The sequence below is a fragment of the Hippocampus comes genome, unplaced genomic scaffold, assembly GCF_001891065.2.
Source record: "Hippocampus comes isolate QL1 unplaced genomic scaffold, H_comes_QL1_v1.1 scaffold112, whole genome shotgun sequence".
Taxonomy (NCBI): domain Eukaryota; kingdom Metazoa; phylum Chordata; class Actinopteri; order Syngnathiformes; family Syngnathidae; genus Hippocampus; species Hippocampus comes.
The window spans coordinates 1,278,079-1,291,784 of NW_017805841.1; the positions used below are offsets into that span (position 1 = coordinate 1,278,079).

Sequence of the window (13,706 nt, forward strand, 5' to 3'; positions counted from 1 at the left end):
GTGTGATCAAAGTCTGAGATGTGATAAAATACATAAGTTTGTTTCACACGGTCTTGATTTGGGTCATTTCCCCCTCAATTATGTGAATGGTAGTGGGACGGGTTGTCTGTTCCCAATGACGACCTGACCTCTGTTGGAATAGGCTACAGCACTGATGTGACCATGAAGATGAGTGTGGTTAAAAAAAAAAATGTATGCGTGTTGGGGGGGCAGATGCATTTCATAGCTTGTTGGTAGAAGCTATTTTTGAGTCTTGTGGTTCTACACTTTAATGACGTTTTCCAGAACAAAGGGGTCAGGGTCTTGATTCCATTGGCTTTACGCAGTAGCCTGCCACTGAATGTGTCACTGAGGGAGGTTAGTGTACATCCGACCAATCACCCACTGCAGCAGGTTCCTCATGTTGTTCAATTCCTGGTGGCCACGGCAGCCCTGTCCAGCCGAAATGTAGTGGGCGGTGGGATCTTCTCCATTTCCCCATGTTTATTCAAGTCTTGCTGTTTTCTCACGTTTCATTGTATCTGTTATGAATTGTAGGGGGACGGGGCTGCTGAATTTCAAAATCACATTACGGTGCAGCCCGCGGTCTGCCTTAAGGTTCCCTCCTGGTCCGTCACTTTCTGATAGGGTCCGTCACATTTCTCTAATTATATTGCATAGTATATTGATTTAGGATATAATACTTTCAATATATAATACATAATTTCCCTTTATAGTCAACAAAATACTGCAGATATTGAGCAGAGAAATGGGATGTATTTTTCACAATTTTTAAGTTTTGTCATTTTACGTTGTGTTTGTATTTATTATAGAGAAAGCTACGGAATCCTCGTCTGCATCCCGGTTGATGACGGTGAGATTTCGGTCTGCTGCTAGCTGCCTGCGCTACGGAATTTAGCACGGATCTTGCAGGCAGCGATTCCGTGTAGCCTCTTCTCAATGTGCACGACACATTAAGCTATTGGCCATCGACAAAGGTGTGTTGCGGAATACGCGCTCGTTGGGTAAATCTACTCTTATATTACCTTGACTGCAGATGCACTACGCCTAGTTCATTGCAAGTCGTGTTTCCTAACTTGATCAGTTTGAAAGTCATGGTGAGCCAAGCTATCGTCTTAGCAGCTGGTTAGCGACAGCCTAAATTGTCGCTAGAATCCTATTTGGCTACTTTCTGGCGTGGCTCTCTTCAGATGCTGCAGTATTTAGAAATTGACTGAGATGTAAGTGTGTACGTGAATGAAATTCAAGTCACAAGCGACGATATAGTTACGACTTTTTAGACTCGTGGTTTTATTTAGAGCTGCCATTGCTTATAACTGTTGCTTACTAGTTGGCTAACAAGCTAGCACGCTAACAGTTTTGGGATGTTTTGTCAACAACGCCGATAGCATTTTAGTTCCATAATTATTATTCTGTCCGAGTCACTGGAACTAATGCCCTGTTGAAAATTGAGTAGACTTGTGTGAATCAGGAGAAAATAAATGGCGTTGTGGTTTTCACTGTAGATTTTTACAGAGTGACATTGAGTGCGTACAACACCTGTATTACATTTTTGTAGGTCATGCCCTAATGTTTTTTCCCCTGTCTTAGCTTTCCAAAGTTGGGTGAAATCAGGAGGACCTCTAGTACAGAACCTTGTGATGGTTATGATGATTAAAGACTTCATCACATCACCTGTCCCCTCTTGGTCTACTAACCCAGTTGTGTGTTGTTAAACATCTCTCCACTTCCCCGCCGAGAGTCACGATGATCATTCGGTCCAACCCAAACCTGCCCTTTGGGACAAGAACCCCCCATAACCCAGCTCATCAAATGATATGATAGTAGCTACCTGGATCAGTTACTGTGCCTGCAGGAGCCTTGCACAGGTTCTGCTATTCCTTTTCTCCACAAACACCTTTTCTTCCCCGTGGGAGACCCTCGCCTTTGTGCTTGCTGGTCCTGGAACCATGGGTAATAGCTGTGTGTGTCGGGAGGATAGCGATGTAGAGGACCATCACCACGGGACATCGAGAGGATCCCGAGGACAAGCCAGGCGCGTGGACCATGGTACGGGCGTAGCTGTCGAAGCGGGAGAGTCTCGTAGTAGTCGCCCAAGGGACCCGGTCAGACCCCCACGCAGGGGGCGCGGCCCCCACGAGCCACGGCGGAAGAAGCAAAACGTGGATAGCCTGGTGCTGGACACGCTGGCTGTCATCAGGACCCTTGTAGACAAGTAAGTAAGTTGTGTCATGCCCTTATTGACAATATTTAATTAAAGACATTACATTTGAAGAAGCGTAGACTAAAATGGGCCTATAATGTGAGAGCATAATCTGTGGTCAGCGTTTTCTCCAAGAAAAAAAATCTTCACCATGCATTTATTTGAACTAGATAAATCTAAATTTGTGATTTCACAAAGGTTTGTAAAGGTTTTGATATGACTAAGTGTGTACACTGCACACAGGTAGCTGACTTCCCTTGTGATTCGCTATCGCCGGAGATAAAGGTCTCACCATTTTGTTAAGTTGTAACTGATTAGTATCATCGCTATTGTGGCAGGTTTGAACTGTGAGAGTTCCAACATAGATTACAACAGTCTCATGTACTTGTTGTCTTCCTTGTCAAAGGGAGTTATTCTTATCCCGCAAGCCATTAGCCACACTATATGGCCAGTAATCTTATATTTGTAATTTTATGCTTCCAATTTTATTACAACTATTTAGTGTTCTAGTGTGACAAACGAGGCCCATAAAAGCATGCTTAGAGTTTAGAGCTGCAACTACAGATTATTCTAATAATCGATTAATCTGTCGATTATGTTACAAATTATTTAATCAAGTTGATTTTTAAAATTAAAACAATTTCATTTCCATCCCTTTATTATCAAAAACAGGACTAACTTCAAATTGACAAAACAGAAAATGTGATTCAGTTCATGGTTTGCCCTTAACATGCCAGAAAATATGCAAAAATGTTGATCTATGTTTTCCAATGTGAGGGCAGATGTTTCGTAGAAAGGGTTCCGTCAGTCGTCATCTGTACCTGTGGGTAAAAAACGACAACAAAAAAAACCCCACAGGTACAGATGACGACTGACAGAACCCTTTCTACGATGGAACTTTCCTGTACGACTGAGAGCCTCCACAAGCAAGGCAGATGTTTGCAAATGTTTTATCTTGACTCAACACAAAGATCACAAAGTCTGCTTAGATGGAGCACCATAGAAATCTAAGAATGTTTACTGTTGAGAGACTGAAATTCTAAAGATATGTCGATAAATCGTTGCACCTCGAGATGATTTTATCTTTTCCATTTTTACATGGACGCAGTTTGAAAATTCAAAGAAAAGTTATAACTTGAACAAGTGGCAGTCAGAATTTGCAGACCATTCTCAAGTGCAACAGTCAGAGACAAGCAATTGCTGTCTTTCTGCCATTAAATAGGTAACATTTTTAAGCATTTGTCGGAAAACTGTTTTCCCATGTAATTAAACCAAATGATTTTCGTGTCGTTCACCTCTAGGAATCCACATATTAGACTAGACTACTTTCACGTTCATGAAACTGATTTTTCTTTTGTTTCCACCAGTGATCAAGAACCACCGTATTCCATGATCACTTTACACGAGATGGCAGAGACGGGTAAGACAATCTACATTTGGACTTTTTTTTCCATACATGTGTCAAAAACAGTTATTGGTCTTCAATAAATCATACAAAGAGAAAGAATGAAGATTTTTCTTGTAACGCACGTTTTGTGAGTTAAGATGTCACTGACACCTTTTATACCCTAAATTGACACTAAATTTGAAAGTAGAAGTGAAAGCAGAACACATTTCAACCTAGGTTCCTAGTTTTGTTGATTATTGAATGTCATATTGACTTGTGTGTCTACAGAAAGCAACGGCTGTAGGTTCATTTTGTAATGTTTGGGCATGATTACTGATGTACATTGTGAGATACGATTTACTAGTTTGAAAAAAACGAAGGGATCTTTGCTGAAAACTGAGGGATCAGGACGCTGTAACAGATTCAGCACCCCTAAAATGGGCTCGACACGCCTCTGGTTTACTGTCATGTCCTTATGGTCTACTGCCTGTCTAACGTGATGTGTTGCAATATTCATAGACCACTTGGCAATGCACTTCAGTTTTATTTTGAAACCAAGGATGTTAATTGTTTTCCTTCAAAGCCTGTCGACTTATTGTTTCTGTCTGCAGTAATGCAAGGGAGTGGCACTCAGCAGCATGCAGACATCTGCCAACGGCACTCAACCATAATTTTCATTTATTTTAAAATCTTTTTTTTTTCTAAGCGGATATTTGTTTTTTATTTGATTTGTTTCAAAACCGAGACCATTTACATTAGGGTCGTTCGGAAATTCACTGACTCGTGTGCAGTCCCCTGAGAGTTTGTGTGTTTGGAGAGGCACAGCACGCTCCCCTCATTCATTTTCAAGTGCAGCCTTTGTTATAAACCAGTCAGCACCTGGTGCTTGACCTGTTTATATCTGTACTGGCTGGCGCACTGTGCCCCAAGATGGAGCGCCTAGAGCAAGGATGCCCAACCTTTTTTGACTGAAAACTATTATTCAAGCAACCGACCTCCTGCGTTCGACCCGTTACAGCACATGCATGCGCACACCCACGCGTGCACCCATGCACACGCACGTACACACGCATGCCATGATGAGCAACTGCCATAGTGGCCCCTAACATGAACAAAACAGAAAAATAAAGTAGATACAAGACTTTATGAAAAAGGAAATCACTGCCTACCTTAGAAGAGACATGACGCGAAGGCATGGGACACACTTTTGCAGCATGTTCAGTGCAGAAACTATCGTATGTACGTGTACCGATTTAAAATGCTTCTCCTGGCGCTCCAGTTTCCCATTCTTTGCCAGTGCCATAGCTGAATTCCAAATGAAACGAATTTTGATTGAGAATAATCATAAGAAAAAGATATATAGCAACAGCTCAGATCGAAAGCTCCAAATGCAGACTGGTGACCGAGAACAACTCCCGGTAATGCAGGTCATGCGCTAACGTAGGTTAAAGGTGACCCGCTTTTTATTTTTATTTATTGAATTTTTTTATTTTATTTTATTTTTTTTTTGTGAAAGCAAAACTCATAGGATGAGTAGGGTGCACTGTGCACTAACACCAAACTATATAATATTAATGACACGCACACAGACTCAAATCAATCATTTGGTTAAGCCAATTATGGATCAAAAGAAAACATTTCACCTAGTTATTGACCAACATTCCACTGTTCTCGTCCGGTGCTGGGTGCAGTGTATGCTCCGCTCGAGTTAATTATTAAATGCAGCCTGCAGCTCGCCTTTTATACTACATTTTGCATTTTAAATGTAACATTTATAAAATGTAATAAGTGCTTTGAATAAACATTTAAAAGTCGACCTGTTCTTTGCAGAAATTCACTGCGCGGCTCTTGTAACGTATCACCGGTGAAAAGTCAGGGAACACTGTAGTACACTTTGTTCTATGTACTTTAGTTGTACTTTTTTGTGCTGCGTTTTATATTTTACATTGTTCTGTTGTCTGCAGTTGGGTCGGCATTGTAAATGAGAAACTGGTCAATTGCCTTACACGGTTAAATAAGTATATAAAACCCAAGGGGTGGAGACTGCCGTATAGGTACAGGGTAGCTCTGTAGGTTTTCCCCATGGAAAGTGGAGGAGAGGACAACCTGTTTTGGGATGTGCAAACCTTCAGTAAAGCAGACCGTTATCTACTACACCATTAGGAGCACGTTAACTAAGATGCATCGGAGGAGAAGCTGAACCTGCATCTTGTCTTTCTTCTCTCTTAGATGACGGCTGGCTAGAAGTTGTCCAGTCTCTGATTCGAGTGATACCATTAGACGACCCACTTGGCCCTGCAGTCATCACCTTGCTATTGGATGAGTGCCCCTTGCCCACTAAGGTGAAACGTGTCGTAAATTTATTCTAAGCGTTTACCCTTAAAGGGAAAATTAAACTGGTACGTTTCCTTTTGCTTACGATTTCAAAAAGACATACATTCACTGAGGAAATGACGTTGTAAGATGCGATCAGCTTCCCTATACTGCCCCTGCTTAAACAGTTAATGGGAAATAGCTCTAGCTGCCGTCATTTTAATACTTGTGTTGGCTCCAAGTAAAACTTGTTTCAACCACAGTTAATTTACTTTTCAAATGTTATTTGGTCGAGCTACTGAAGGGAACACGTTAATATTAGGTTAGTTGTCTTAAGGACAAATACGACACCTGAATGCTGTGGCACAAAAGTAGCCGATTCAAGAAATTGATGCGTCATTAAGATTGGGATTATTCCTGGTCCTAACATTTTATCCTGTCTCAAGGCCTGCCTGTATGATTGTGATTGTTGCCCTTGGATGGGATTATGTTCATCCAGCTCATTGACAGCGTGTCCCTTCGAATGAAGACATTTCATATACTGGGTGCGGTGTGCTTCGTTTGGCTGCTAAAACAGGGAGAGGGAACTCCGGTTCCTCGTGAGCCATATCCTGCCCGTTTTAGATCGCTCTCTCTCCTTCACCACACCTAATGCAAACGATGAGCTCATCAGCAAACTCTATCCTCCTGACTACCAGTAGTTCAAATTTGTCCTCTGTGGAGGACATTTGTGAACCTAAATATCTCCCACCCAGTGCCTCCAATCGCATTAACTCCTTTTGTTACTCTAAAGAGGACATTCAGTGCTTTCCAATGATACCAAATTTGTAGGGTTTAGAAAAAGTAAGAAAATGGCTTCCCTCAGTGCAAGCACTTTTTATGGGAAGAGGAAAAGTAATACTTTTTCTCGACCACATTTTGTCTTGAAATGCTGTTGGCATTTTAATTATAAGACTCTTATGAACACGTTAAAGTGTTGTTTGAGTTGTTTTAAGTGTATTTGAGCCTGTTTAAAAAATGTAGTGGGATTTCAAAAATTTCTTTGGAGGAGTCCAATTACTTCACATAGATTGGGGAATGTCAAAATAAATGTGATTGGACAACATTTTTTTTTCCTGGTAGTCAGGAGGCTATAGAGACCTGTAACAATCACGATCAATTGAACCAGGTGTGTTGTAGGAGGGAGACATGAAAAACAGGCTGGATATGGCTCTCGAGGAACCGGAGTTCCCAACCCCTATGCTGGAATCTATTAATGCTCAGTGCTTAAAAATCAATTTCCATTACATTTGGGTTCACTAAATTAGTAAAGATTCTAAATAGATTTCTATGTCCATCTAATATACATCATCAATCTCTTTAATAAATCAGAAACCAGAGATTCACGAAAGGCTTTATTGTAAACTCCCATAACATACACTTATTTGTCACACGGATAATTATCCAATACCTTTATCGCATGAAGAATCATTCCCCTGTCCTAATTGAATGTGAATTATCATTTAATACTACAAATAATTTAGGAGGCAAAAAAAAACTGAATAATACATTTACACAACAATGTAAAATTACAACTTTGCCTCTCGAAAAGCTAAACAAATGAAGCCCAATTTTCGGCTTTGCCGATCCATGTTCTCAATATCTGCCTACTATGTACAGTTTCCAATGTCAGAATGACTGCTATGAAAAAAGGGCCAAAACATCACTAAAGCAGAATTTCCAAACGCCATATTTAACTTGGCCTTCCTATGGCAAGTCACCATCTTTTAGTAAGCAACTCTTGTTGTCTTTAGGACGCACTCCAGAAACTGTCGGACATGCTGAGTCTGAGTGCAGCCGTGGCCCAACAGGATGCTCTAACTCCCGCCAAACACAGAAACACCACAGCTGTCCTCGGATGTTTGGCTGAGAAACTGGCTGGTAAATTGACACCCTAGAATGTTTGTTTTGTCTTGTCACACTGACCCAATCCTCTTACTAATCTTGTGCCTTCTTTCGAAGGACCAGCCAGTATTGGACTCTTGAGCCCCGGAACTCTCGAATACCTTCTAGAGAGCATGGTGAGCATAGTTGAGACCAAAAAAAAGATTTTTTTCAGTTGATGGAAGTGTTTTGAAAGTCGCCGTGTTTTTAAAAAAACCATAAAGAGAGAAAAACACACTTTACATCAAGTTGTGACTGAGATTGCTCATGTGCAGTTTGGTGAGGTAATATAGAAATATGCAATTGAACAACGACTTATTTTATGTGTTTCTTACCCCAAGAGCTCTGAGGCGCACCCCACTGTCATGCTGTTTGCTCTGATTGCCTTGGAGAAGTTCTCTCAGACCAGTAAGTTCACTCGTTAAACTGATGAGGCAGTGATGTTCTTTAAAAAAAAAAAAAAAAAAAAAAAAGTCTTTGTCACCCTCAGGTGAGAACAAGCTGACAGTATCCGAGTCTTGTATTAGCAAGAGACTGGCTGTGTTGGAATTGTGGGCTGAGCACACCAACTATCTAAAGAGGCAGGTTGGATTCTGCTCGCAGTGGAGCTTAGACAACCTGTGTGAGTTGGCCTGCGTGTTCGACAAGCTATTCCGTTGATTGTGTGTGAGTGACTCACTAAAGAGGATGCTGCTGCTTTTCCCCATCCAGTCCTGAAAGAAGGGCGTCAGTTCACTTACGAGAAGGTCAATCTCACCCATATCAACGCCATGCTCAACAGCAATGACGTCAGCGAGTACCTCAAGATCTCCCCGAGTGGATTAGAGGTCAGCCGGTCTGAAATTAGCCTCAATTGTGTATAATCATGTAGATGCCAAATACATGCTAAAGGAAACACAAAATTAAATTTCCACCAATAGGTGTTTCATACAGCTAAATGTTCGGGCCTCGCTCATTAATCAGTGTTAGCGCTTTTGAAAAAATAAAATGAAATCTAATTTGAAAGAGAGAGAGAGTGAGATCTAGCTATCTGTGATTTTTTAAAACACATTACGGCATAAGACAAAGATAATGATATTGAACCCCCCTTTTTTTTGCTGATTCTTTTCCACTGTTGCAAAATTAAAGAACTGCTGTAGGTAGTATTGTAAAACAGTCAAATGTTCTGCCTTTAATTCATATCTCTTTTGTCAGCAGTAATGGACGAAAAAAATTATTCTTTACATTTTTTGTTTATTTAAAAGGCTGTTTAATTGGTTATCAGAATTTTATTCTGCCTCATATCTGACTTGGCATCAGCCTAAAAAAAATCCATATCAGTTGTGCCCTAATAAATAATAATTTTTACAAAAATTGGAGATCTTTCCACATCCGATGTGTAATTGATTATGAAATTCCACGTCTTAAAATAAATTCGGCACAAGTCTCACATTATTTTTTTTCTCCCCCCTCCACCACACACACCCCCACACCCCGACCACAGGCCCGGTGTGATGCGTCCTCCTTCGAGAGTGTGCGCTGTACGTTTTGCGTGGATTCAGGTGTGTGGTACTATGAGGTGATCGTCATTACATCAGGTGTGATGCAGATCGGATGGGCCACCAAGGACAGCAAGTTCCTCAACCATGTAATCCTTCTGTTTCCCGGCTATCCCACCATTTTCTCATTCTATCTGTTTCCGCAAATGTTTTTACATGTGCCATCGTGTGTTGCAGGAGGGTTACGGGATTGGCGATGATGAATACTCGTGCGCATATGATGGCTGCAGGCAGCTCATCTGGTACAATGCTCGCAGTAAACCTCACGCTCACCCCTGCTGGAAGGAGGGTATGCATTTTGAAATGACTGACAACAACATGTTTTGAGATTTTTGTTGTTGTGTAAGTCGGCACGCACATTCTGCTAAAACATCAAGATTAGTTAGACTAGGTTTTCTTCGACCCGATAGTGCTCTGATGATGGTCTCTTTTTGTAGGAGATGCAATCGGCTTCCTGCTGGACCTCAGCAAAAAGCAGATGATCTTCTATCTGAATGGGCATCAGCTGCCACCAGAGAAACAGGTCTTCTCCTCCGCCACGTGAGTTTATATTTCATTTCTTTTTCCCGTTTTCTTAGTTCTCACAAGTGACATTTCCTCTGTTTTTTTTCTTTTGTTTGTTTTCTTAAATCTCAGGTCCGGCTTCTTTGCGGCAGCCAGTTTCATGTCATACCAGCAGTGTGAATTTAACTTTGGTGCCAAACCTTTCCGCCACCCGCCCTCAGTCAAGTTCAGCACCTTTAACGACTTTGCTTCGCTGCTACCAAGTGAAAAGATTATCCTACCGAGGTAACTTGAAGCCGGCTGTATTTTTTTTTTCCCCCCACAAAGTAACAACATAAACATGATAGAAATACAGGGTTGTAACACAAACACAATATACACTGCTCACAAAAAGTTTGGGATATTTGGCTTCCAGGTGATATATATGGAAAATGTAAAGAAGTTCACACACACATAAGTAGGAGATTTAAGTAGAAGGATGCCTCATCTCAAAACAATTCAATGAAAAAAAAAGGTACAACTATGGTGGGTACACCACAACAAAATGTGTCAATGTCTCAACAACTCATCATGTGCCCTTGAGCACCAATTACAGCTTGAGAATGAGGTCTCATGCTGTTCACAAGTCGACTTATTGACTGCTGAGGAATGGCATCCCACTCTTCTTGAAGGGCAGCCCTCAGATCATTGTGGTTCTAGGGTGCAGAGTTTCGAGCCTTTACACGTCAACTCAGCTGGTTTTCAATCGGATTCAAGTCTGGAGAAAGTGCAGGCCATTCCATTTGAGGTACACCAGTCTCCAAGAGCCGTTCCCTGAGGATGCAACCTCGATGAGCTGCACCGTTGTCCTCAAGATGATATTAGGCCCGTGTTGTTCATCTAGGGGCACAATCACTGAATTAATAATGTTATTCAGGTACTGTGGGTTTGTCACCGTACCATTCACAGTGTAGGGCAGTTCTGTACTGACTGCCTACACTTTAACACCGCCATCACCAAAACCTCATCTGGTGACAACAGTGGTTGATGCATAGCTCCTCCCCAACAACTTGTGCAAAACGTACTGAAACATTTAACAGGTGCACATGTGCATTCAAAAGCTTAAAAGGTCACATCAAGTTCACCTGTAAAGGTTTGAATGCATTTTAGCCTCGACCTGAAATTTTACCTGAAAGCCAAATATCCCTAACATTTTGCCCGGAGTGTATTTATTCTCATCCCTATTCAGTGATGAATTTTGTTTTAAAACCATGCTGCCACCTGGATATCAGTGAGACAGTGAAAAAGCATTTCCATGCACTTTTGCACAATCTGTGAACACCACACACCTTCCCAAAATGTTTTAATGTAAATAAATAAATACCTTTTGGAGTGTGGTTGTTCATTACACCAATCTGCTGCAGTTGTATTGGTGTGAGCAATCGTCAGTTGGCACAAACAGCATTTTCTGTGCTTGTGTTTTATCTAGACATCGGCGTCTGGCTTTACTGAAACAAGTTAGCATCCGTGACAACTGCTGCACACTGTGCTGCGACATCATGGCTGACACAGAGTTGAGGCCCTGTGGACATGGGTACGCATATGCATTTTTCTAAACTCCACCATACTTTTGAGAATTCAAACCTCCATCGTGCATATCATTACATGAGACCACAGCATACCTTGCGTGACTCTGTTCAGCTGGTAGAAAAGAATGTGTAGTTTTTTTTTTCCTTTGGCTTTGTTATTTTTACCATTTATCTTTTTTATTTGTGTGAAAATAATGAGGAAAAAAATGCCTGAACAGGTACAATTCTCTTTCCATTATTTGCTATTGGAAAAAAAGGTTTGACCTAACCTCAAAATTGACCTAACATTGATCGAATAATTGCAGATGTCCCTTTTTCCCCATCGTTATCTGTGCTTGTTCTTTTTTTCAGGGGTATGTGTATGCAGTGTGCCTTACAATTAGAAACGTGTCCCCTCTGTCGCCAAGACATCCAGACTCGCGTCAGACTCATTGCACATGTCTCCTGACACTCTTCCTGTGAGGATAGATGCACAAGCCCTACTGCCACCTCCCCCTCCAAGCCCCTCTGGCCCAGCGGGCTTGGGGGACGGTGCCGCAGTGAACGTAGCAGAACTGCACGTTCTGGTCAGAAGAGGCCTTGGTGGAAGGGTGATGATAGGAAACGAAGGAGATGAGCAGATTGGAAACCACCCACAGCAGAATTCCCGTGAGCTAACCCTTATTTAACGACACCTCCTCTCGTGTTCTTCCAAGCAGAAGCAAGACTAGAATCCTCTTGAACTGTGTGGATACACTAAAGGAGCGGGTCAAAACGCTCCTTTAGTGTAAAAAGTAATGAAGATTACATCAAATGTCTCATCTGCAAGATCGTTAGCGGACCGGACCTTTTTTTACAAATGAAGATACAGCCCGTTTAGAGGCCACTGTTTTGGGTTCTGAAAGAGCAGGGTAGTAGTAATCAATTCAGTCATGAATACAGTGTTAACTCTAAGGTACAGACAAATGTGAGGTATTTCACTTTTATATTACTGGGTGTAAATCTGCAATTTATTGTGTTTCGAAGGTAGCATTCTCCTTGTCTTTGCTCCATGTCATACCGATGCCCCTCAGTTAATGTCCCTTCCTGATGCTGAACCATGACCCATTATGTGGACTTTTCACAAATAGGGACGATCTGATGCAGTAATGTCAACAGACCAAAAACATGTAGGCCTCACTTAATTTACAAAGATGAATGTTCAATGTCCAGTCTCGCCAGAGGAATGACTTAGACTACTGCCCATACAGTAAGCAACCTTCAATTCGGTACTGTAATGATTTGAAACAATCTCTGCTTGCTTGTTGCGTTTTATTTTGAAGTCTTAGATTGACCTTTGCGTGCAGTGGTGTATGTCAGTAAGGACCACAAGTACATACTAAAGATGCTCCCAGCAAAGATGTGGATAACAGCGATAATAAACTTAAGTCGAACCACCCGAGTGAGTCTTTAGTTTGCTTAGGTTGACACATAAATGTGGCATCGCTACATTGTTACTTTCTAGAAGAGTGCAACCAACCCACCCCCCTTAAAAAAACAACTTATTTTGTCATTATCACTGTGACATCACAGTAATACATGATAAATATTATTTGGACTGGGCTGTCAGATAACTCAGCTATTGATTTTAATCATTAATAGCTATGTTAAATACCCCAAGTGTTTCTCCAGAAGATGTTGTGGCATCTGTTTGTAACCATCTTTTTTTTTATGCATTTTGCTACAAATCATTGCACTCCTTTAGTAAGTCTGCTTGTTTACAAAACTTCCTCAAATTTGCTCTATCATCTTGGATACAAGCAGTCGTGACCGCTTCAGACTGACCCTTTACAATGGATACCATGTTTACTGCCCAGCTTTATTTGAAGCATCTCCGGCTTGACTTGTTTTTTGAGGAAGATTCTTTTTGTGGCTTATCTAAAGACGTGTTTTAATTGTTAATAAAATCACAGCCGAAATGTATTCAACATATGCATGAGCTCAGTCTATAAAAAACGTCTAAAGTATACTGGGAGGATTTCTGAAGATGACTTGAATTGGTCAGTGAGACAAGTAAGTGCTTGTCTAGTTACTGTTTGCTAATTTGGAGCACCTTAAAAGAGTAGCTGAGGGAAATAATGAGTTGGATGGCTGGGGATGTAATTCAGGATAAAATTGTGAAATATTGTTGAGAAAAATGAATTGAGGAATTTCCCCCACAGAATTCCCAAAGATGCGATTTATCAAAGAATTGTTGTATCCTTGATTGTGCTATTTGTAATAAATGTTCATGTGATGTTTGTGTGTCTTTA

At 41.1% G+C, this 13,706-nt stretch overlaps 1 protein-coding gene across 3 annotated transcripts; it reads left to right on the forward strand.

Annotated features, from left to right (window-relative positions):
• Window positions 1-258: 258 nt before the first annotated feature.
• On the forward strand, window positions 259-13,706 carry rspry1 (ring finger and SPRY domain containing 1). 3 transcript variants are annotated; one of them, XM_019888263.1, is made up of 16 exons: window positions 259-628; window positions 813-1,004; window positions 1,591-2,215; window positions 3,571-3,623; window positions 5,820-5,932; window positions 7,697-7,823; window positions 7,905-7,963; window positions 8,168-8,234; window positions 8,317-8,448; window positions 8,538-8,653; window positions 9,310-9,453; window positions 9,542-9,653; window positions 9,802-9,904; window positions 10,001-10,153; window positions 11,337-11,441; window positions 11,788-13,706. In XM_019888263.1, the coding sequence occupies exons 3-16, from the start codon at window positions 1,818-1,820 to the stop codon at window positions 11,882-11,884; spliced, it is 1,779 nt and encodes a 592-aa protein (XP_019743822.1). In that variant the 5' UTR covers window positions 259-628; window positions 813-1,004; window positions 1,591-1,817; the 3' UTR covers window positions 11,885-13,706. The 3 variants fall into 3 exon arrangements, with proteins under 3 accessions (XP_019743822.1, XP_019743823.1, XP_019743824.1); XM_019888264.1 differs by having other exon boundaries at window positions 813-977; XM_019888265.1 differs by lacking the exons at window positions 259-628; window positions 813-1,004 and adding an exon at window positions 1,013-1,220.